This window comes from Moschus berezovskii, chromosome 17 (genome assembly GCF_049115385.1).
Source record: "Moschus berezovskii isolate FMDL1 chromosome 17, NW_MosBer_1.0, whole genome shotgun sequence".
Taxonomy (NCBI): domain Eukaryota; kingdom Metazoa; phylum Chordata; class Mammalia; order Artiodactyla; family Moschidae; genus Moschus; species Moschus berezovskii.
Genome location: NC_142476.1, coordinates 49,009,085 through 49,033,136, shown reverse-complemented (window position 1 = coordinate 49,033,136; position 24,052 = coordinate 49,009,085). Strand labels below are relative to the sequence as shown.

The 24,052-nt window shown below is 44.6% G+C and overlaps 1 protein-coding gene across 2 annotated transcripts in view; it reads right to left on the bottom strand.

Annotated features, from left to right (window-relative positions):
• PEX14 (peroxisomal biogenesis factor 14) overlaps positions 1-23,573 on the bottom strand; it is a 142,969-nt gene extending 119,396 nt beyond the window's left edge. Inside the window, exons 1-2 of one of the 2 annotated variants that reach the window (XM_055419541.2) lie at positions 23,465-23,573; positions 10,168-10,215 (exon numbers count right to left, since the gene is read on the bottom strand). In XM_055419541.2, coding sequence (XP_055275516.1) covers positions 10,168-10,215; positions 23,465-23,500 — 84 coding nt within the window. In that variant the 5' untranslated portion in view covers positions 23,501-23,573. Of the gene's footprint in view, positions 1-10,167; positions 10,219-23,464 lie in introns of those variants that run through there. The other variant, XM_055419542.2, reaches the window with a different exon arrangement.
• Positions 23,574-24,052: the final 479 nt, after the last annotated feature.

Sequence of the window (24,052 nt, the reverse complement as noted above, 5' to 3'; positions counted from 1 at the left end):
AGAAACTTCTGTCAGCCTGGCCTCGGGTGGGGGGAGGGGATTGGGAGAAGTGAAGGGACGTGCTGACAGGCAGAACAGATAATCAACCACATGAGAGCAGTGTTCCCAACAGAATAAAGACCCATGTTCACGGGGGAAAGTTTCAAAACATTCAAACAGTACTGGAGCGGGTTATCAATGGCAACAAGTAAGATGTGACAAAAAGATTTCACTCTCTTGAAGACATCTCTAGTCTCTTATCTTCAAAGCAAGTGGCCTTTGCTGCCTTAACTCTGACAGTGAAGGACTTGTGACTGTTGATGGAGACACTGATAAAGCATTTACCCATGGCAAGCCACTCCAGTACTCTTGCCTAGAAAATCCCATGGATGGAGGAGCCTGGTAGGCTGCAGTCCGTGGGGTCGCTAAGGGTCCAATAAGACTGAGTGACTTCACTTTCACTTTTCACTTTCAGACACTGGAGAAGGAAATGGCAACCCACTCCAGTGTTCTTGCCTGGAGAATCCCAGGGACAGGGGAGCCTGATGGGCTTCCGTCTATGGGGTCACACAGAGTCGGACATGACTGAAGTGACTTAGCACCAGCAGCAGCAGAGGGGCAGGGAAAGCCAGAGAGGAAGATCCCGAAGTCTGCAGTTTCTTGACTTCTGTGGCGTGGAAAGCAAAGCACTCAATTGTGGACCCTCCCCTCTGCCAGCAGGAGAGGCAACAACAAGCAGCTGCTGCCCCCTAGGAGCTACCAGGGACACAGCAACTTGCTCGACAGACAAGATGAAAAGATCCTATTATCTCGCCTCCATCCTGTAACCCGTCATTAGTGAGGTACATGGGTGCAGACGCCTCCTCCAAGCACAAGGAGGCCCACATCACCTGTGATAAATTAATAGGTGCCTTTTCAAACAGCTAAGGTGCGCACAAAAGACTCCAACCAGCGACAGTGCATGAAGGCAGCGGCTTCAGAGAAGCACAGGCTCACCAGGCGGCACCTGAACAAGCCAAAGCCTAAAAAAAAATAAAGTCTAAAAAAGCCTAAAGCCAAAGTCTCCCACACCTCTGTGTCCCGCGAGGTGGGCACTGCTCCCCCAGCCTGCTTGAGACCGTGGGGTTTACACCCCAGTCCTGTTGCTGACTAGCTATAGGAACCTGGGCTTGTTTTCCTCGCTGTACCCTGAAGAAGAGGGATCTTCACCAGTTTGTTAGGATGAAACAAGATAATGAAAACAAAGAAACCAGCACATCACAGAACAGAAGTCCTTCTGGCTTCAGTGATCAGAGCTAGTAATAGGTTAGTTAATCGAAAAATCGGTTAAAGCAGGGAATCATTAAAAATGGAGTCTATCTACATACCTTCAACATTTCACATGAACTGAAAATCTATAAACAAACGTACAGTCATTTGCTAATCTTTTGATGTGAAGCCAAGAGCTTTTCTTTGAGTGTGGGCCCACAGACTGAAGTTCCCAGACGTCTTTCTTGCATAAACTTCACCCGTAACACACCCTTCACAATTTCTAAAGCAAAGCAAGCCTTTAAAAGACATTAGCAAAGCAAACTTCAGTACAGAATGCTTCGAGATTTTTAGGATCTTCCCCACTCACACCTAAAATGACAGCAACTGTTTAGCAATTTGCATTTAACAAAACATTCGGCTTAGTTTTCGCAGAATCCTCTTTTTTACATCTATATTTACAAAACACACATTTGTTGATCCCTCTGTTCACATTGTACTTCACCTGTTTACAGGATATTTAATAAAATGGCCTAATTCGCTAACAATCAACTGGCACACAGGTTGAAGACAAGCTGACTTCCTCCTGGTCTGCAGAAGGGGTGTGGGTGTGACCAGGCAGCAACGGGCCAGAGGGCCCAGGCCTGGCGCGTAGCTTCCCAGCACCATGACAGTTAGTCGGTGTCTAATGCAAGCTTGACACTTTTCTTAAAATATGTATTTACTGGTGCTGCCATTTCATTTCACAAGAAATTTGAAAATGAGTCAAAGGTACACACAAAAGGATACAGCAAATAGAAAGTATGAGGAAAGGGAGAAAAAGACGTCTAGTAAACCCATTTTCGGCAAACTGGAAAAGCTAAACTGTGTCTACGTATGACCAGGGCTTCCTAGGTGGCCCAGTGGTAAAGAATCCATCTACAAGTGCAAGAAAAGTGGATTTAACCCCTGGGTTGGGAAGATCCTATGGAAGAGGAAATGGCAACCCACTACAGTATTCTTGTCTAGAAAATCCCATGGACAGAGGAGCCTACAGTCCATGGGGTCAAAAAGAGTCAGACATGACTTAGTAACTGGGCACTTACACATGTATGATCATTAACCTGTGTGCTGGATTCTATCAGTGGCTCCTCCCCTCCAAGCTGGAAAAGGCAGCCCTGACCCTGGAGACAGATGCTCTGCTGTGGCCCGACTGGACCAGAGGAGACACAGAGAAAGGCCTGTGTGAACACAAGCAGGAGAGCAGTGTCACCAAGGTCACCAAGGCAAGAGGTCACAAAGGTGGCAGCACATCTTCTTCCCGACGGGGCGATCTATCGGGACACCCTGTCCACGGGGGCCAGGAGTCGGCTGCTGGCCGACGGGATGTCAGGGAGTGCCCCCCGCAGATTTACCTCGAGCATCACTCAACATCGGCCCATCTCTAGACTGCACAGACAAACTCATAATGGCAGGGAGAAGATTTGTGGAGCAACAGGCATAAATCTTGGTTATAACTACAAACCATAAAAGAAAGGAGAGCTGGGAGGGAAGGAGGGAGGGCCGCGAGTGCGTCCTTCTCCCGAGCACCACTTTATCTTCCCGCGGCTTCTCAGCGCAGAGTGGGGTTAACTACGAGAGCGGATTCTTCAAACCCAAATTGGTCTGCATGGTTTCACAAGGGGCTAGAGTATTTTAAATTGAAATTATCCTGGAGAGCGCAGGGCACACGGCTGCCCGAAGCATAACATCTGGTGCTTCACAAACTGGAGGTTTGTGGGTGATTTGCTGAATTTATCATACAGAATAACCCCCTTTACGTCACACTGTAAAAGCAGCTTTTGCGTGAAAATTCTTTCACATAAGATAATGACTGATTTTCAGGGACTTCCCTGGTGGTCCAGTGGTTAAGAATCTGCCTGAAGATACAGTGGACACGGGTTCGATACCTGGTTTGGGAACTAAGATCTCGCATGCCAGCCACAGGGCAACTAAGCCCGTGAGCCAGAGTTGCTGAGTCCAAGCCCTACAGCCCTTAAGCCACAACTAGAGAAGCCACCGCAATGAGAAGCCCAGGCACCACAACAGAGTGTAGCCACCGCTCGCTGCAACTAGAGGAAGCCTGTGTGCAGCAACGAAGACCCGGTGCAGCCAAAAATAACTAAATAAGACACTGACTTATTTTAAACAACAAAAAAACATTTTCAGGTCACTCTGCCCAAATAAGAGCTCTAGACACCCCATGCCCAGCTACGTATGGGTAGGAACTTCTGAGACCATGTTTCCAAGAGGAAAAAGAGGCTTCCCTGGTAGCTCAGATGGTGAAGAATCCGCCTGCCATGCGGGAGACCTGGGTTCGATACCTGGGTTGGGAAGATCCCCTGAAGAAGGGAACAGCTACCCACTCCAGTATTCTGGCCTGGAGAATCCCATGGACAGAAGAGCCTGGCGGGCTACAGTACATGGGGTCACAAAGAGTCGGACATGACTGAGCGGCTTTCACTTTTTCAAAGAATGAGGCCGGTGACAAGATTAAAAACCCAATTCCCCGATCACTGTGGCTCTGATAAAAGGCACTTGTGCACTCAGCTTGCCAGTTCCCACATCTCCAGAAGGAGGATACTACTCAGTTATCCAAAAGTTGGGCCTCTGATTACCGGAACTATAGCAAATATCAAGTATTACCACGAAAGCAGGAACCCAAAATATAAACAAAGCTGAACACCGATTTCAAATTCCATTTCTCTAATTATTACTCCTAAGAGTTTTGATTCATCTAATAATTATTTGCAAAAGGATACCTTAAAACTGAAAAAAAAAAAAACACAACCTCTTCATTTACCTGAAGGAGGAAAGAACTTAAAGGGCACCGCCTGGTCTATTCAATAAACCTCCTCAGTCTGTAATAGGAAGGATGGAGCAGGAAGAGGCAGTAATTTTAAAATCGGTAAGGAGCCTAGAGATTAGAGAGAAGCCACCAGAGACAGAATGAGGCTTTTCTCAGGTTCAACCATTTCAGCATTTAGTTCTCACCAGTTTCCTCCCCCAATCCACAGGACAGGCAGGAATCTCGGGCTCCCTCCTGACAAGGGGTGTCAGTGTTAAAGAGCAATGTTTCGGGGGGTTGGGGGAGGAGGAAAGCGAACATTTCCTCCAATCTGCAGTGCCCTGACCTCCAGCCCCACATCTGGAGTCAGGACACACGACACGCTGGAGGTGTACCACAAGCCCCACCCTCTGGGTGTTTACATTTAATTTAGGTTCCAAGTTTCTTACAGCAGCTGTGAGGTGTGCCTTGTGCCTTTGGTACAGTAAGCACAAAACCGGCAGATGGCTCACTTTTTACAAATAAATAAATTGAGCAGATTTAGGGTTATCCCTACAACATCACTGGAGAAGGCAATGGCAACCCACTCCAGTACTCTTGCCTGGAGAATCCCAGGGATGGGGGAACCTGGTGGGCTGCCATCTATGGGGTCGCACAGAGTCGGACACGACTGAAGCGACTTAGCAGCAGCTACATCATCATTCCCAGTCACCTGCCTCCAAGTAGACCCTGAGTGGGAAACAGATGGAAATCACAGCTCAGTTGAGCAAACCTAATTCTGTTACACTCACAGAAATGAACCATTACAGACTCTTTAAATAATAATGCTTAATACTTTAGATTTGCCATATTTATTTTTCCTGGAAAAATGACAATTTCCTAAAATCTAAGTGGCTAGTGTCACTACTCCATGCTTATAAAATACTTTCATGAATACAAGGTTAAAATCTATTTTATTTTGCCAAGTGCTTTGAACTTTATAAAATAAATATATATGTATTATATGTTCTATACGTGCATACACACATTATTTCACATGAGTATACACAAAGAAACACACTGGGCATGTGAATGTCATCTTTCAGAAATGTTTTGGTGGGGAAAAAACATGCGAATCACCTACCCACCGCTCCAGCCCGCCAACAAGTTTACCTAAGTACTTGAACCACAAAAGATACAAATGCAGGAGAGACTCTGCCAGAGGTACATGTGAGAGGTCTCCAGGAGACAGGCAACCGGCCACAGCTCTTCTAAAGAAGAGCTCCCTAAATTCATCAAGATTTTTTAGATTTTACTTTTTGGCCACATCACACAGCATGTAGGATCTTAGTTCCCCAACAAGGGATCAAACCCTTTCCCCCCTCACCCCCACCCCCCATATTAGAAGCACAGAGTCTTAACTACTGTACCACCAGAGAAGTCCCTTAAAAGCCTTGTGATTGCCAGCCTCTGGTTAATTGACTTAAAAACCAAAGAGAAAATCTTAGGTGTCCAGGTATGAGGTAGAAGAGCTTCCCCAGAAGGGTGGAGATCAAACACATTGAACCACCCACCCAACCCCTCCACCCCAGGCAAGGTTCTTTCTTAGCCTCAGGGAGAAACTTGAGGAGACACGATACTTCTGTACTTCAGATATGTGGAGCCTAAAAAATTAAAATTAAAAAATAGAACTCAGAGGAGGGTGGGGGAAATGGGTGAAAACGATCAAAAGGAGCAAAATTCCAGTTATAGAATAATTAAGTCATGGGGGTGTTAAGGTAAAAAAATAAAAGAGAGAGAATTCAGCATACCATAAAACATTAATCCTAGGGAAGGTGATAGGAGAAGGCAATGGAACTCCACTCTAGTACTCTTGCCTGGAAAATCCCATGGACGGAGAAGCCTGGTAGGCTGCTGTCTATGGGGTTGCACAGAGTTGGACACAACTGAAGTGACTTAGCAGCAGCAGCAGGGAAGCTGATAGAGTAGAATTACCATCATCATTTATAAAGGAACATTAGCTGTTGTTTGAGGTTATTTTGGTAGAGGGATGCAGGAAAAGGAAAGAAACAAAAACAAAACCTATACCTACAGGTCAGAGGAAGAGAAGATGGCAGAAGACTCACCCATTAGAAATAAGTTGGTTTCAAAGAGCAAAATGCTGAAATTCTAGTTTAGCCCAGATCCATAAGCATTATGTAAAGTACATAAGCAACTGTACTGCTGAACACTGAGGAACTTGTACTGAAAAAAGTGAGCAGATGTAAACGAAACCATATTTACAGATGGTTCAAATACCCTAAACTTGTATGACTGAAAGGACTCTAAGATTACTTAACCCCTGTTTCTGTATCAAAGCAAGGGAGGAACTCTATGCAGACAATCGTCCAGCTATTCTTAAAGGTTTATCAACTAGGCAGGAGCACTTGATTCTGGCAGAGCAGAGCGGGGACCAGCCCAGAGCCTCTGTGACGGCTTGAGCATGTGCCCACACAGGTGATGAGAAAACCCAGGTCTGCAGGCAATTTACAGGTTTTGAGCAGGTCTGGGAGAAGCTAGAGGTCAGTACTCTGGAGCTTGCCCTGGGAGGCAAAGCTCAGTGAACAAAGTGTAAAGAAAAAGTAATCAGCCATTTTAACTCTGGCAAAGAGTTCTGTCATTAACAATCAGAAAATTTCAACGGGGAGTTCACAGAATTTATCAAGGGGAGTCTGTTCACCAATCACCACCCCAAGGACATCATGACATTACAGAGCAATTACCCCACCAATATGACCAGAGTTGCTGTGTTGGTTCTGTAGTGAGGGGAGGAGGTCTGCAGGGGCAAGAGAAGGTAATGTGCAGTGTCACTACGTGGCCAGAATCAAGACGAGGGGATGGCTATACACACAAGTGTGCCAATTAGAGACCACAAGACCACCTATCAGGGCTTCCCAGGTGGTGCAGTGATAAAGAATCTGCTTGCCAATGCAGGAAACGCAGAAGACTCGGGTTCAATTCCTGGGTCAGGAAGATCCCATGAAGGAGGAAATGTCAATCCACTCCAGTACTTGCCTAGGAAATCCCATGCACAGAGGAGCCTGGCGGGCAACAGTCCATAGGATCTAAAAAGAGTCAGACGCGAATGAGCCTATTTATCAACTCAAAACCACAAGCCAGCTTTTAGGGTGCAGAGAGGACAGAAATGAACACCAGGTCCTCCTTTCCTAGAAATAGAGCAAAGCAATAGTGCAGAAACCTGAATACGTCCACCTAACAACGTCACCTGCACTATGCTGACTCCTCAGTACAGCCTCTCTTTTAATAAAGGGGAAAATTACCCCAAAGTGCTCATCTAGTTCTGAAGACAAAGAACAAGATTATTTGCCTTCAGCATCCCAAGCTTAGCCTTATTAGTATAGAGAACAGGCATCTTCCATTTAGGAATTTTGTGGAAAATATGCACTCCACTTGGTTAGAAACAAAACCAAAAATAACTGAGCACGGTGTTCCCTCCAACACTGGACTATCCTATTCTTCCAGCCCTGGCCTCGAGTTTCACAAAAACCATCCCTAAAGTCCCTCCCACCCACCCCCACCCACGAGAGAACTTTTCCTTCGCTGAATAATGAAGGCTCTCTTATACTCCCAGCCAGATAATTCTGCACCAAATTATATACAATTTTGTACTGCTTGCTAAAATTATATACAACCTTGTGCCATTTGCTAATTGTCTTGCATGTAACAAATGCATTTTCTTCCCCAAATAAGATATATAAATTACTTAGGAAGAAGGCTTAGCTTTATTCTTCGACTGTCTATTCCTCCTGAGCACCCAGGAGACAGCTAACACATACAGCCTGAGGAACCTCCCTGGGGGGTGGGGGTGAGGGTGTAGACAGGCCCTTGGGCTGAGTGCTAGGGGGCTTTCTGTGGGTGGGTGCCCCATCACCTCTCTGGTACCCTGTGACTCTCTCTAGCCTGCTGCCTGTTCACAGTGGCTCTTCCTGTCCCCCTGTCCAGCCACACAAGCCGCCACTAGCCCTCGGCGGCTTCTCTGCCTGGCACCCTCCTGCTGCCTCTCTCAAGAGGCAGAAGTAGCTCACACAAGAGCATACAACTCAGCTGGTGCCCTCATTTAATCAGGCTGCTGCAAATGGTTGGCCAAAAGCAATAAGGGCATGACTGAGAGACTGTGGGAGTTTAATATAAAAAAATTAATAAAAAAAAAAGGGGAAGGAGGAAGGGTCTACCTTTTAATAGGGCCCTAATTACCCAACTCATAGGATCAACACAAATGAGATGGGAGTTTATTTCAGGGTTTTTTTTTAATTATTGTTTTTTTATATATATATAAATTGCTGCTATGTGTTTTCTTTCCTCTGAGCAATTATGCAGCAAGTACGTAAAGAGGGGGAAATATATTAATTAAATATAAGGTAATTGTGGAGTTGGCCTGGAGAGAATGAGTCTGAACTCTGGACAATCACCGGCTACTAGGGTTTGAAGACTGCTCAGGGCCTCCCAGAAAAGAAAGAAATAAAAATACAAGCAACCAACATGCAGATGCCAAGTGCAGCAGGAAAAGAGCAGTGCACAGAAACACTAGCAGAGCAAAGGGGCCACGGGGCTCCAAGCACCCAGAAGTCAGCGATGCCACCAGCTGCTCAGGGCTCCGTGCTAGAAAGAACGCCCAAAAGTTTAACGCCCAAAAGATGGTCTAGCCACTCTTCTGGTGATCAACAGTTAAATGAGTAGATAAAAATGTGAAAAGAGACTGAGGAATAAAGAACTGAAGAGGACTAGAATATTCAATTTGAACTTTAGTCCAAAGTCAACCACAACTTCAGTCTGAGGGGCGCTGAGGCAGGCCCCACGGGAAACAAGCTCCCAACCTAAGGGACTGGCCAAGCAAAGCCTCCTCTGGCTTTCACACCATCAAGACCACAAGGGAGAGCCCAGGCAATACCAAAAGAGAGAAACGAAGCCACTGGGGGAGTGGCGGGAAGTGAGCCGTACTTGGGAAGAGCAGGTGACATGCAGGACAACAGTGACTCTCTCCACCAGTCCCTACAGGGCTGGGATCACCTGGGCCTTCTTCCAGCTCAGCCAGATCCAACTCACCTCCTGCCTTGGAAAGTCTTAGTACAGACCGGAATTCAGACTTGTTCATACCAGCTAAGGGCCTCATGTCACCTCCTCCCACTACCTCCAGAAGGAGAGGGAAGGAAAACGGGTAAAACTACAGGCCCTGCTGAAACAAAAGCTTCGTGGTATATCCCTAAGCTTGCTATCATTATTCAATGAAAGAAAAAGCTCTGCAAAGTTAAATGTAAAGCTGGCCCATCTGAAATACTTATCTGGAGAACAAGTCTTTTTTTTTTTTTGGCTGTGATGCACAGCCTGTGGAATCTTAGTTCCCCAATAAGGGACTGAACCCAGGCTCCAGCAATGAGAGTGCAGAGTCTTAACCACTGGACTGCCAAGGAATTTCCAGTACAGAACAGGGCTTAATATTCAGCAAAGAGGATTTGCAGCAGGCCTTGAAATGCAAAACAGAAGGAAAATGGGGCAGGCATTCGGGCTAAGACCACCAAGGCAAATGCACTGTGTAAAGAAAATTAGCTTCAGCACTTAGTAGGCCTCTTCCCTATCAATTGTGTAAGCAGAGCATGTTGGTAGTGAGCATCACAAACCTAATCACAGGCCAGGCAGAAACAGAACTCTCTCTATTATCTGTTCTTCAAAGGTCACTTGAAGTGCCCTCACTCTGAGGAACCGAATGGGTATTTCAGACAATCAAGCAGCTCAGCTTCTTGGTCAGGTCCAGCAACCTCGCTCCAGCTCAGCCTCCATAGGTTTCGGGCATCCCACTGATTAACAATAAATAAAATGGTGCATCACCAGACCAGGGGTGGATGCTCTTCATTCCAGAAAAGACCAGGCTTTACTAAGAGGGAATCTCGCTAACCTCTGCATGCCTAAAAAGCAGTCAGAAGCGAGAGGTCGCTGATGGGCTTGGTCTCCACAGAACACCTCCACTCCTATATTCGGGGGCACTACTGACGCACGACTACAGGATCATCAGGCTTCTTTAAACTCGGTGTTTTAATTCAGAGAATCATACTATGTATTTTAATTAATAGAGACTCATACTATATATCATGACTTCTTACCAGCGGCTCTCGAGGCACCACATTTTCACTTCCTGGAGCAGAGCTTGGCTGCAAAGAAAAATAAAAACAAAAGTAAGATTGCAGTGCCACCCAATGGACATTGAAAAACCAAAGGCGTGCCATTCCAGAGCAACACAAACAACTACTTTTGGCACTTCTCACCAGTTTTCCATACTGCGGAGAGGTCTGTGGTGGGGTCCTTGTAAGAAGTAGCCTGAGGAGCCCAAATTTGCTAGAGAAGATGGAAAGAGGGCTTCCGGGTTCAGGTTCACAGTCACAACACCTCAAGAAGGCTGAATTTGGCTTCAGAGGGCCCAAGCAGCTGAGTAGCGGCAGCTGGGGACCATCATGAAACCCACAGCAATAGCAAAGTCCACAAAAGGTGATAAGTGACAGTCAAACTTTCCTTTTGCCATCTCTGCCCACCGCCCCCCTCCACATTGACCAGCAAGCCGAGCAAACGTGGAGAACCAGATCCAGCCACAAGGGGGCCCCAGTTGCCTACACTCAGCATCTATTTGGAGCCAAGGACGCAGTAAACCATGAACAATGGTTCCTATTACCACCTGTCCCTCAGGATACCAATCCCCAGCAGAAAAGAAAGTCAGGTTTTTTAAAATAAGCTAGTGACAAGCTGACGGATAAACAGACCAACCCGAGGCCAGGCAGCATGTGGCCCACTCGCCTGGTCCTAGTCTGTTTCTTTCTCTGGATCTCTCCCCTCAGCCTCAAATTTACCTTCAACCCTTAGCTGACATGGCCACGGTTCAGAGAAAGGGAGAGACAAGAGACAGAGACAGAGACAGACAACCTAGGAGGAAATCTACAAATCTCCAAAGGAAGAAAACAAGCAGCTTGAGAGAGTCATGATTAGTTTACTGTTACTGATGTTCAAACCAATTCCCAATTATCCACAGATAATATCCAGACAAATGAGCTAATCTGTGGAGCCAGCCTCCAAACTCCTCCCAGCTGGTTCAGATGGCAAGTGCTAAGACTTCTGGGGAAAAGGATGGAAGTGAAGAGAGGAAAGAGTCCAGTCCACAGAGGGTCCCCAAAGATTCCTCATGCCCAGCTGCTCCCACACAGGGAGGCAAGGACTCTGCTGGAAGGACCCTACCACTTCATCCAAAGTCCTTCTCAAGAGTCCCTTTTTCCCTAGGACAAGAAGGTCAGCCAGCATAAAATTAGAAGTATGGAAAGTAACTGGAAACCTGAACGTAACTTCCCCTCCCTCCTAAAGCTCCAGGCATCCATAAGCTGATGCATTTAGGGCTCCAGCCCACACCTCTCTTGAGTTCTACAACTTCCTGCCTTCTCCTGGACTTAACAAATCCCACAGCAGATTCATAATCCTCTCCCTCCACCACACATGACCTCTTCTGCTTTCCCTGTCTGGGTGAAAGTCAACCTTCCACCAAAATACGCAAACTAAAATCCAAAAGACCACCCTGGGCAGCGCCTCCCCTCACCTGCCAGAGCAAACACCATATCAAGTCTTCCCATATGCCTTCCTAAAGATCCATGGAATCAGGCCATCCACTTTGCTCCATTTCTTCTAACGTCACTTAGGTCCAAACTTCCAAAAACCCCTGCCTGGACCACTGCCATAGCCTTCTCATCAGTTCACTCACATCCATGCTGGCTCTCTCTTCTAATTCAGTTTCCACCCTATAAGTAGACTATCTCTTCAAAACAATAATCTGATTCATCCACCCACCTGCCTCAGTAAACAACAATGACTCTAACACAGAAAAACCTTCTCAGTTTGGCCATGCATCTCCTCTGACATACCAGGTCTGGCACCACATTCCCCAGCTCTGCCCACAACGTACACACTCGCCTTTTCTTCCTCTGTCAAGGGGCCTTTGCACCAGCTGTTCCTTCCCTTCTCTCTGACGGCTTAACTTATCCTTCAGATGCCAGCTAAGTCACTCTTGGGAAAGCATTCCTTCTCTGACAGGAGAGTATCTCTATATTCAAATCTGAATATATACTCACACCGTGTACCTCTCCTTCAAGGACTAAGCCGAACTGCAATTTTAAGTGTGTGATATCTGACTGATGTCTGTGTCCTCACCGGATTATATATTCCAAGTGGGCAGAAACTGTGTCTGCTCATCACTGTAACCCTGGGTCAGTATCAGGCACAGTTATGTGCTTGTTTGTTTAGTCATGTCCAACTCTCTTTTGTGACCCTTTGGAATGTAGCCCACCAGGCTCCTCTGCCCATCGAATTCTCCAGGCAAGAATATTGGAATGGGTGGTCATTTCCTCCTCCAGGAGATCTTCCCAACCAAGGGATCAAACTCGCTTCTCCTGCATCTCCTACATTGCAGGTAAATTCTTCACTCGCTGAGCCACAGACCTTCCACAGATATTTGCTGAATGAATGAACGGGCAACAAAGAGCAGAATAGACTGGGTTTAAACAGATTATATAAAGTTCACTGCCTTCTTGAGGGCTTCCTTCAGTCCATCTGGTAAATATTAAGTGCAAACATTTACTTAGCTCCTTCTTCATTTCATTCTCACAATAAATGTATGGAAGTATTGCTGATGAGGAAACTGAGGCAAGGGAGGTTAAATAACCTGCCTATGATGACTCAGCTAAAAGGACGGGTACCAAAAGGACTGGAGCTCTTCTACTTAATCAAAATAATCGAGTTTTGTTTAGACCACATTTTATTAAGGAACAACCTTAATAATATCCCATAAATAATAATGTAAGTTATTTGACTAGATGGAACTAACACAAACAGCTCTATTATTCAGGAAGCCTCATTCTGATTTAAACTAAAACTTTCTTCCTGAGATACAACTAATCATTGTGAATCATAACCTCCAAGGAACTTCCCTTTAAATTAGTTCATCTCCTGAACAGCTAATATTTGTCAGAGGAAAAACTTTAAACCATACACAGCACCAAAGAAGTCTGTTTCATCATATATCCTTTTTACCTTTTTATGTGAGCCATGTAAATATACTCTGCTTTAAAAAATTTAAAAAAGAAGCTCCCTTCTCATCCCAACAGCCTCCTCTTCCTTGGAGACCCACCACTGATGCTGGCTCCTTACAGAGTCCTTCTGGGATATTCAAAGTGTGTAAAAAGCACAGTCCCACCAAGGAGCTTAAATAGCAACACTCTCTGAATTCCTCAAACTTTGGCTTCACAGAGTCTCCTTGGATTTCAGCACACCAAAGCCTGACCTCCAAGCCCATTCTCAGGGGCTGCTAAGAAAGGAGCAAGCATTTCCCCACATTGTACTTCAACTCACTGCTCTGTGTGAGGTCAGTCAAATCTTACAGTGACCTCACAGATGACTTCTTACTAATCTGAGAATTGCCTAAAACGATTATTTTCCAGATGATTCAGCTCATGCTGAAATACCCGTGTTCTTTAGAAAACCATTTCTTGATGATCAGGACAGGCATCATTCATCCTTACTACTCTGCATGTTGATGTCCTTGATGAAGTCCTTGATGAAACCATCTGAAATTCTTCATTATATAACTTGTTTATTAATGTCTGTCCCTGCTAGTTTTCAGTTCTTTGAAGGCAGGCACTCTTACCACCTTGGTGAAGGCTGATCTTCAGCACTTAGACTGTCACTGGTATCGATACTCAATGCTGATTGCAGCCATGAAATTAAAGGACACTTACTCCTTGGAAGGAAAGTTATGACCAAGACAGCATATTAAAAAGCAGAGACATTACTTTGCCAACCAAGGTCCGTCTAGTCAAGGCTATGGTTTTTCCAGTGGTCATATATGGATGTGAAAGTTGGACTGTAAAGAAAGCTGATCGCCGAAGAATTGATGCTTTTGAACTATGGTGGTGGAGAAGACTCTTGAGAGTCCCTTGGACTGCAAGGAGATCCAACCAGTCCATTCTAAAGGAGATCAGTCCTGGGTGTTCATTGGAAGGACTGATGCTAAAGCTGAAACTCCAATACTTCGGCCACCTCATGCGAAGAGTTGACTCACTGGAAAAGACTCTGATGCTGGGAGGGATTGGGGGCAGAAGGAGAAGGGGACGACAGAGAATGAGATGGCTGGATGGCATCACCGACTCAATGGACATGAGTCTGAGTGAACTCTGGGAGTTGGTGATGGACAGGGAGGCCTGGCGTGCTGTGATTCATGGGGTCACAATGACTTGGACACGACTGAGTGACTGAACTGAACTGAATTAATTTTTTAGTTAAAAGATTAAAACAAAGGAACCACTTCATATACATAAGCCAAAATGAAGCAAGCAAAGGACAATGGTAGTGTCTTTCCATGGAGCATTTCTCCAACAACAAAATCCAAACCTGGCCAGTCTCAAAGCAATGTCATGACCCAACGGATCTCAACTCTGAGGTGGAATCACCCCCAGATAGGCATTTAAAAGTATCTGGAGGTGTTTCTGGCTGTCACAGGGACCAGAGGGCCCCACAGGCATTTAGAAGGCAGGGAACTGGGGGGCTAAATGTCCTACAATGGACACAATGAAGTACTGCCCCATTCAAAACACCAATCGGACCCCTGGAAGTATCCTAACAAGTCCACTTCCTTATGACGAGGAGGAGAGACTCCCATCTTTAACACGCAGCTCAGACATGATTTTGAAAGAGGGGTGAGGTCCGAGAAGCCAAACTGCTTGTCAGAAGCTGAACCAAGTCCACACAGATCCATGAGTCTCACCAGTCCAGCTTTATTCAAGAATTTAGCTCAATTAAAAAATACAAATATCAAATCATGTTGTACACCTGAAATTAATATATTGCTGTATATCAAGTAAAAATCCTCAATAAATTTTAAAAAGAGAACTTTCCTGGGGGTCCAATGGCTAAGACACTATGCTCCCAGTTTAGGGGGCTCAGGTTCAATCCCTGGTCAAGGAACCAGACCCCACATGCCACAACTGAGAGTTTGCAAGCCACAACTAAAGATCCCATGTGCAACAACCAAGACCCAACACAGCCAAATAAATTAAATAAAAGATTTTCTTTTAAAAAATAACTTAAAGGAAAACATGATCACAGTAAGGACAGAAATGTGAGGTATAAAAGAAAGTAGGACTTCTAGAGATGAAAAAACATATCTGAAATAGACATTTCACTGAATGGCAATGATGGTAGATTAGATACTACACGAAAAAAAGTAAGTACACTTGAAAACACAGCAGTAGAAACTGATTAAAATGAAGGATGGTGGGGGACCCCAAAGAGAAAAATATTTGAATTAATGACTGAAAATTTTCTAAGTTTGATGAAAACTAGAAATTCACAGATCCAAGAAGCTCAACAAACACCAAGCAGAACAAACACAGAAGTATACTAAAGTACACCACAACCAAATTCTAAAAATATATGAAAAGGGAAAAATATTATAAGCAGCCAGAAAAAAAAGAGAAACATGACCTACAGATATTAATCAAGATTAAAAATGACTTCAGACTTCTGATCAATAACTGTGCAGGCCAAAAAAAAAAAAAAAACAACAACAATGGGATAGTATCTTTGGCTCTTCCTCAGGACTGCCCATTTTACAGAGGTGACAGCCATCAGGGCCACCTTCAGAGCCCTCGTGAAGCTCGTCAAAAAGAGGACCAAGAAGTGGAACTCACACCAGTCAGATCAGTATGTCAAAATTAAGTGGAACTGATGGAAACCCAGAGGCACTCACAACAGGGTGCTCAAGAAACTCAAGGGCCAGATATGAGTACCCAACACTGGTTACGGGAGCAACAAGAACACAAAGGTCATACTGCCCAGTGGCTTCCGGAAGTTCCTGGTCCACAACTTCAGGGAGCCTGAAGTGCTGCTGATGTGCAACAACCTTCCTGTGCTTAGGTTACTCACGTCTCCTCCAAGAACTCAAAGCCAGTGTGGAAAGTGCAATCCTACCGGCCCTCAGAGTCACCAATCCTACACCAGGCTGCCCAGCAAAGAAGATGAACAGACAGCCCATGTGCACACTGACTCACTGGAAAAGACCCAGATAATGGGAAAGATTGAAGGCAGGAGGAGAAGGGGACGACAGAGGATGAGATGGCTGGATGGCATCACCAACATGATGCACATGAGTGTGAGCAAGCTCCGGGAGTCGGTGATAGAGAGGGAAGCCTGGCGTGCTGCAGTCGATGGGCTCACAAAGAGTCAGACACGACTGAGTGACTGAACTGAACTGAACAAAAATGAAAACACAACACATCTAAATTTGTGGAATGCAACTAAAAATGTGCTTAGAAGGAAGTTTACAGTTTTAGTTAGTGACTTTAGAAAAGAAGCCAGAGGAAGAACAAGTGAAACCCAAAGTAAACAGAAATAAAACTTAAAACTTAAAAACAACAGAGGAAAATCAATAAAATAAAAACCGATTTTCTGAGGAATACGAAGACTGATAAATCTGTAGCCAGATTGATCAATTAAAAAAAAAGACATTAATTTCCAATATTAGGAATGAAAAGGGGGAAATCTCTGTATATTTTATAGACATCGAAGAGATAAGGGAGGGCCGCAACTACTGATCCTGTGGGACTACAGCCCATATGCTCCACAAGAGAAGCCACCACCACAAGAAGCCCCAAAAAAACAACGAAGAGTAGCCCCTACTCGCCGCAACTAGAGAAAGCCTGCACAAGGCAACAATGACCCAGAAGAGCCAAAAATAAAATAAATAACTTCTTTTTAAATGAAAGATAATGGAGGGACTTCCCTGGCAGTCCAGTGGTTAAGATTTCACCTTCCAATGCAAGGAATACAGGGTGGATTCCTGGTCAGGGAGCTAAGATCTCATGGCCAAAACACCAAAACATAACACAGAAATAATACTATAACAAATTCAATGAAGACTATAGAAATGGTCCACAATGGGGAAAAAGAAGAAACCTTTAGAAAAAGAGGAATATTATGAAACACCTTAAAAACATATTTGACAACTGAAATGATAGCAAATTCCTTGAGAAAAATTATGTCAAAGCTGACCCTAGAAAAAAAAAACAGAAAGCACAGAGCCTTAACCACTAGACTGCCATGGAAGCGCCCAATAACAGCAGTCTTACACAAACTATTTCAGAAAGTAGAAAAGAAAGGTGGGGGAGTTCCCTGGTGGCCGAGTGGTTAGGATTCTGGGCTTCAACTGCTGGGGCCCAGGTTCAATCCCTTGTCTAGAAACTGAGGTCCTGCAAGCTGCATGGCACAGCCAAAAAAAAAAGATAAAAATTCCCAACTCATTCTGATAGGCCAGTATTACCTTGACAGTTAGATACAGATTTCTCTCTCTCTCTCTTACTCACACACACACAAACTATAAATCAGTATCAGTTAGCCCTCCATATCTATGGATTCAACCAACCACAAACTGTGTTGTATATTATATACTGTACTGTGTATTTATTAAAAAAGAAATCCAAGTATAAGCGAACCAATGCAGTTCAAACTCATGAGTCAACTACACTTCATTTGCATTAGAAGAAATATATAGGTAATAGATAAATGGAACAGAAGACAGTTTAGAAATTGATCTATTATATACTATTTTTTATTATTATTTTTTTTTTTACAAAGATGGCAAGATCAACAAATGATGCTGGAACAACTGATATTCATATGGGGAAAAACATTAACCTCAGCCTTTACCAGTATGCACATGAAAAAGATGCTTAATGTTATTTGTCATCACAGAAATGCAAAGAAAAACCACAATGAAATACCACTACACACTCACTCAAGCTACACACTCAAATGGCTAAAATTAAAACAGACAGACAATACCAAGTGTTGGTATGGATGTGGGGCAATCAGAGTGTTCATACATCGTTGGTGGAATGAAAAACAGTACAACTTTGCCAAAGCTCCAATACTTTGGCCATCTGATGTGAAGAGCCAACTCACTGGAAAAGACCCTGATGCTGGGAAAGACTGAGGGAAGCAGCAGAGAATGAGATGGTTAGATAGTATCACCAACTCAATGGACATGAATCTCAGCAAACTCTGGGCAATCATGGAAGTCAGAGAAGACCAGTATGAGGTAATCTATGGGGTCTCAGAGAGTCAGACATGACTTAGTGTCTAAACAACAAGGACAACAACTTTACGAAACAAGAATGCAATCTATTACAGAGCTCAACATACACTTATCATGTCACCCAGCAATTACACTTGGGAGGTATTTACCAAGAAAAATGAAAACATGTTTTCACAAACACACATGAATATTTATAGTAGCCTCAAACTAGAACCAACCATGTGGGGAAGAGTCTCTGAGGTGACTCCCATGATCCCCATCTCCTGGTATTCACGCCCTTGTGTTGTCCCTTTGAGTGTGGGCAGCAACTGTGACAGGTTTCTGGACGATATAGTATGGTAATGGTGACAGAACACATGTAATTACATTACATAAGACTGTAATGTCCATTCACCTCTGAGGAAACAAGTGGCCATCCAGGGAAGACCCATGTGGCAAAAAACTGAGGGTGGCCTCTAGCTAACAGGTGGTAACAAAATGGGGTCCTCACTCTGCAGTCCACAAGGAGCCAAATGCTGTCAACAACCACATGAGCTCGGAAGCAGATCCTTCCCCAGTCAAGACGCAGATGAGATCACAGCCCTGACAGACAGCTTGACTGCTGCCGTGTGAGACACAGCTAAATCGTGTCCTGACTCCTGACCCACAGACACTGCGAGACAATAAATGTGTGCCGCAGGAAGCTGATAAGTTTGTAATAACATTGTTAATAGGCAGTTCATATACACCAGATGTCCAGGTGGTGAACAGGTCAACTGTGCTGTTGATTTACCTGTACAATGGAACACTGCACACTAGTAAAAAGTAATGAATTATGAATACATGGTGGTGGCGGTGGCTCAGCTCAGTCACGTACAACTCTTACAACCCCATGGACTATAAAGCCCACCAGGATCCTCTGTCCATGGGATTTCCCAGGGAAGAATACCAGAGTGGGTTGCCACTTCCTTCTCCAACAGATCTTTCTGACCCAGAGATCAAACCCACATCTCCTGCATTGCAGGCAGATGCTTTACTGCTAAGCCATATGTAATGTACAACAATATAAAATTTCACAAACGCTATTCTGAGCAAAAGAAGTGAGACACAAAAGATTATATACATTATGAATACATTCATGTGTAATTCTAGGAGAGACAAATATAATCTATTAGTTGTAAAAAAGCAGCTCAGATTTCCTGAGGCCAAAGGCTAGGATTTTCTGGGGAAGCAGAGTAACGGAATGTTTGGGAATACTGGAATTGTTTTGATCTGGAATGTGATGGTGGTTAAACAGGTATATATACATTTGTCAAAACTGACCACAACACATCTATTTGAATTCCACGGTAAAGCTTTTGGCCACAAAGACTCGGTCACTCAAAAAACTATTACGGATTTTAAGTCAAGATAGGGGCAACGTTTTGTGGACTGGACAGTAACAGGAGGGACGCCGAAGAGATTTCTGAGGTCCTGGTTATGTTTGATTGCTTGATCTGAGTACTGCTTACACAAGATTGTGTTCACTCTGTGAACATTCACCAAGCTATACACATAATTGGCGGACTTCCTGGGTGTATGTTAAACACCAATAAAAAGGATTTTTTTTTTAATTTTAAAGGCTAGGGAATCATGCTAAATTATACTAAAGAGGCAAATCAATGCACTCCCCATTTCTTCACTGGATCCTGAATTTGTTTTTTATTGGAAACATTTGAATGTGGTATTAGTAAATAATATTTTATCAATACCAAACTTCCTTTGTGATAGTGGTATTATGGTTATGTAGAAGAATAACCTTACTCATATAAGAGACAAGGTGAAGTATTCTAGAATGAAATACCATGTCCGTAACTATCAAATCCTTCCCAAAGAAAAGAAAAATATAAAGAGACTGAAATAGAGCAAATTCAGCAAAAGGTAAACAATGCATCTTGTTGCTGCTGCTGCTAAGTCACTTCAGTCGTGTCCGACTCTGTGTGACCCCATAGATGGAAGCCCACCAGGCTCCCCCGTCCCTGGGATTCTCCAGGCAAGAACACTGGAGTGGGTTGCCATTTCCTTCTCCAATGTGTGAAAGTGGAAAGTGAAAAGTGAAAGTGAAGTCGCTCAGTCGTGTCCGACCCTTAGCGACCCCACGGACTGCAGCCTACCAGGCTCCTCCATCCATGGGATTTTCTAGGCAAGAGTACTGGAGTGGCTTGCATCTTGTTAGCTTTTATGAAAGTTTTAGAGGAATTCTCTGTATTATTCTTTCAACTTTTCTATAGGTCGAAAACTTTTCAAAATACAGAGAGAGGGACAAAATATCTTGTTTGAACTTGTTATTCAAGAGTTCAGTAATCTTCTGCATGCAGAGACCTGGAGAAGGAAATTAACATTCACAACATGAGCACTTATAATGTACTACATACTCTTAATATCTGTAACTTCAGTCAACCCTCAAAGCAACCTTCTAGGTTAATTATTATTACTCCCATTTTACAGAGAAGAAAACTGAGGCTCAGAGAGGTGGTGTGATAAGTCCAAGAGTGTGTGAGTGAGTGTTGAGTTCAAACCAAAGGTAATCAGGAAAACAAGCCTTTCTCTCCGTAACATCTTTGCTGTACTCTTCTCCCTTCCCTGCTTCTGTGTTTTTTCAGTTCATAATCGACTATATCCAGTGAACATGAGGAGATTCGAAAGCTACATCCTTTAATAATTCTCAGTACTCAACAATCATTAAACCATCAGATTGAACCATGCCTCTGCTCTTCACTAAAGACAGAAAAGCTGGTGGGAAAGTACAGAAATAGGGATAACATTTCCTGTTCCTATGGGCCATAACATGTACAGACTAAAAGGGACTTTGATAAGAGATTAGCCTTGCAAAACAGAGTAATGTGGAGTAAACACAACAAGAGTATGAAGCAATAAATGCAATTCCGACAGACTGTTTTGGAAAAGGAAGTATATCAGTGAAATCTAAGTTACAAAGAACAGCAAGGATAATCACTAGTTAGGGTATTCCTTTAAATTTTAAGGTGATTACTAAAGAACAAATAAAACTTTAGTGAACTTCTGGTCAACATATGAAAACTTATACTCTCAAAAATATTACAACAGGGACTGAGGAAAGGCTTAGATGGAATACAACACACTATGTCAGGCACTGTTCTAAAACAAGTTAATTCATTTAATCCTCAGATTATGAGATAGGCACTAGTATTATTCCTATTTTACAGATGGGGAAACTAAGGCCATCTAGACCCAGTGGGGATGGCTTCAGAGACCATCATTTTAACCACTGCTCTATACTGTTTTTTCAAAGAAAGTGTTGGTTATCTACCCTCAATCTTTCAAAATCTTTGTGACTGATGCCACAAAGCTAACAAACTTTCTACAAGAGACAGAATACTGGCTCAGTCCCACAGGTGTGATGTGTTCTTCTCACACCCAAACCAGGTTTGGGGGAATATACAAACAGTTCTTTCATTTCCACTGTGTTTTACTGGAGAAATGGGAAAACCACTGATCAGGACCAGAAAATGAAATGCGAAGCAACTGCTAAAGAGAATTGGTTCACTTAAAATGCATGAATTTGCAGCTTATTGTCAAGACAGTGACAGAATCTGGTGTGAAACATTCAAGTTTTGCCCCGTCTGCCAGCATTTTCTGATGCAATCCCATCTCTACCAGCTTTGGAAAGGAGGGCAAAGGAGAAGCAGAGTTGAAAACCAAACAGAGGCCAGCCAAGCCCCCTTCAGGACCTTCGATCCCTTCCACGTGCACAGAGAAGACAATTTCTAGAACCAAAGGACTCCCTGGGTGCTAAAAAGCCTCCCAGTGGCAAAAATTCTAGTAACATATACAGTTACAGGAATATTACATGTTCTGGCATCCTTTAATCCCAGCCTATAGGCATTCTTAATATATAACTGTTCAGAGAAGCTCAGATTCTGAGGAGCCTCAGTATTTCAGCAAGCTAAGTGAGTTAAGGCAAGAATGAAGAGTCCCGCCCCCTCCAGCTCAGGACACTCCCCACACTCCAGAATTTTCGACAGTGAGAAGACCAAAGCAGCCCTCTTTATTTCTCACGTTTTACAATGCAGACATCTCTCTGAATCATTCCCTTCGCCAGCGGAAGCTGGTCTGGGGAACGCGCTACTCCTCTAAGTGCAATTTCTGTAATAGACTTATCATAAAGAATGAAAGAGTAATAAGAAACACTAAGTGGTATTCTTCTGCCAAGGAAGGAAGTGAAATACCAGTAGGCGGCTGAAAAGTCCACAGGTGTTTCAAGGGGGTGAGAAATGAACGATGAGTCCAGGTAGACACCATTTCCTTCCTCCTCTGTCCAATCCTAACTAAACTTACACATGCAGGACTAACTAGTGGAGTCACACACAAATCCAGGCTTAATCAGGCTCGTTACAGACCCTGGAAAATGGCGCTTAATAGCCTGTACTTCATAAAGGTTGTAATGAGCATTAAACAAGATAATAAGCGTAATTTGTCCTCGGCATAATAGCACGCACTCAGTAATTGTAAAGTACCGCTTACCCCCAGTCCACCCCACCTTTGGACTACAAACGCCTTCAGAAGCCTTATCACCCACTGCTTCCTAACAGGAGTGAGCACTGGTTTTCAAGGTCCCCGAACTGGAGTGGGATCTGGCTGCATCTATGACTGAAAGGCTAGAGTCTTTGGCTGAAAAAACCAAACTGGGCAGCAAGGCCAGATTACCAGCCATTAGCTCGGTGGCGTCTGTTGTTTATAGTGAGTCCCCTTCCTACCAACGCACTGAGAGTCCAAGTATATTTCCCACCCTCCAACTTAGCAGGGGAAGCGCAAAGGTGACTGACAACGAAGAGGCTGGCAGCAGGGTGGCCCGGGAGGCTGAGGCTGCGGGGAAATGGGAACCCTGAGGGAGTCAGGCCCCTCCCGGGACGAAAGGGCCGGGAACGATCCAGCCTCTCACCCCTCTCAAGAGGAGCCCTCGCAGCTCAAGCCTGGGGTATTTCTTAAGAGTCCCGCCACCGCTCCAACCAAGCACAAGTGGGACCCTAGGGGCCGGCAGGGAGGAAGGGGGGCCGCGGGCGCCTCCGAGCCCCGGCTTGGGAATGTGGTCAAAGAGGGGTCACCGGGGGAGGGGCCGGGCGGCGAGGATCTGGCGAGGGGCGGGACCCCGGAGGTGGCTAGAGGTCGCGGGTGCCTGCTTCCGAGGTTCAGGGTCCCCGCCGGGCTCCCAGCCACCCACCAAACAACCCCCCCACTCCAGCGGGGTACCCGCCACCACTACTGGGCGACCCCACTTCCCTTACCTGGCTCGGCTGCTCAGCCTGCTCCGAGGACGCCATCTTTCTGAGGCCTGACTAATCAATCGCCGTTGGGCAAGGCTTCTCCCAAGTGCCTTCGCTCTAGCTCTCTGCCCAGACTAAAGTAGCCGGAACTGAGCTGTCGATGGGGGGAGCGGGGGCGGGTCACTTGTGAAGAAGAGGGGAACTCCCATCACAGGGTCAACATGCGCTATTTCCATTTGGTCTCTCCTTTACAGCAAAACCGAAGTCTATCCTTTTTGCATTCTTATATGTGTATTATACTTACTGAATTAAATCTCTGCCAATTGGCACATATGCTGCAGCTAAGTCGCTTCAGTCGTGTCCGACTCTGTGCAACTCCACAGACGGCAGCCCATGTAGGGACACGCTAAGTAGTTAATTAATGAATGTGAAGAGACTTGGAAATTAATCAATTGATGATTTGGTTCAGTACCATTTGTTGAGTGCTTACTATTGGCTATTTGGTAGGTGCGAGAAATAAGATACAAGACAACTGCTCTCAAGTCCAGGCCAAACACACACACACACTTATATAATTAAAACATCTTGGAGATAGGAATCTGATAACTG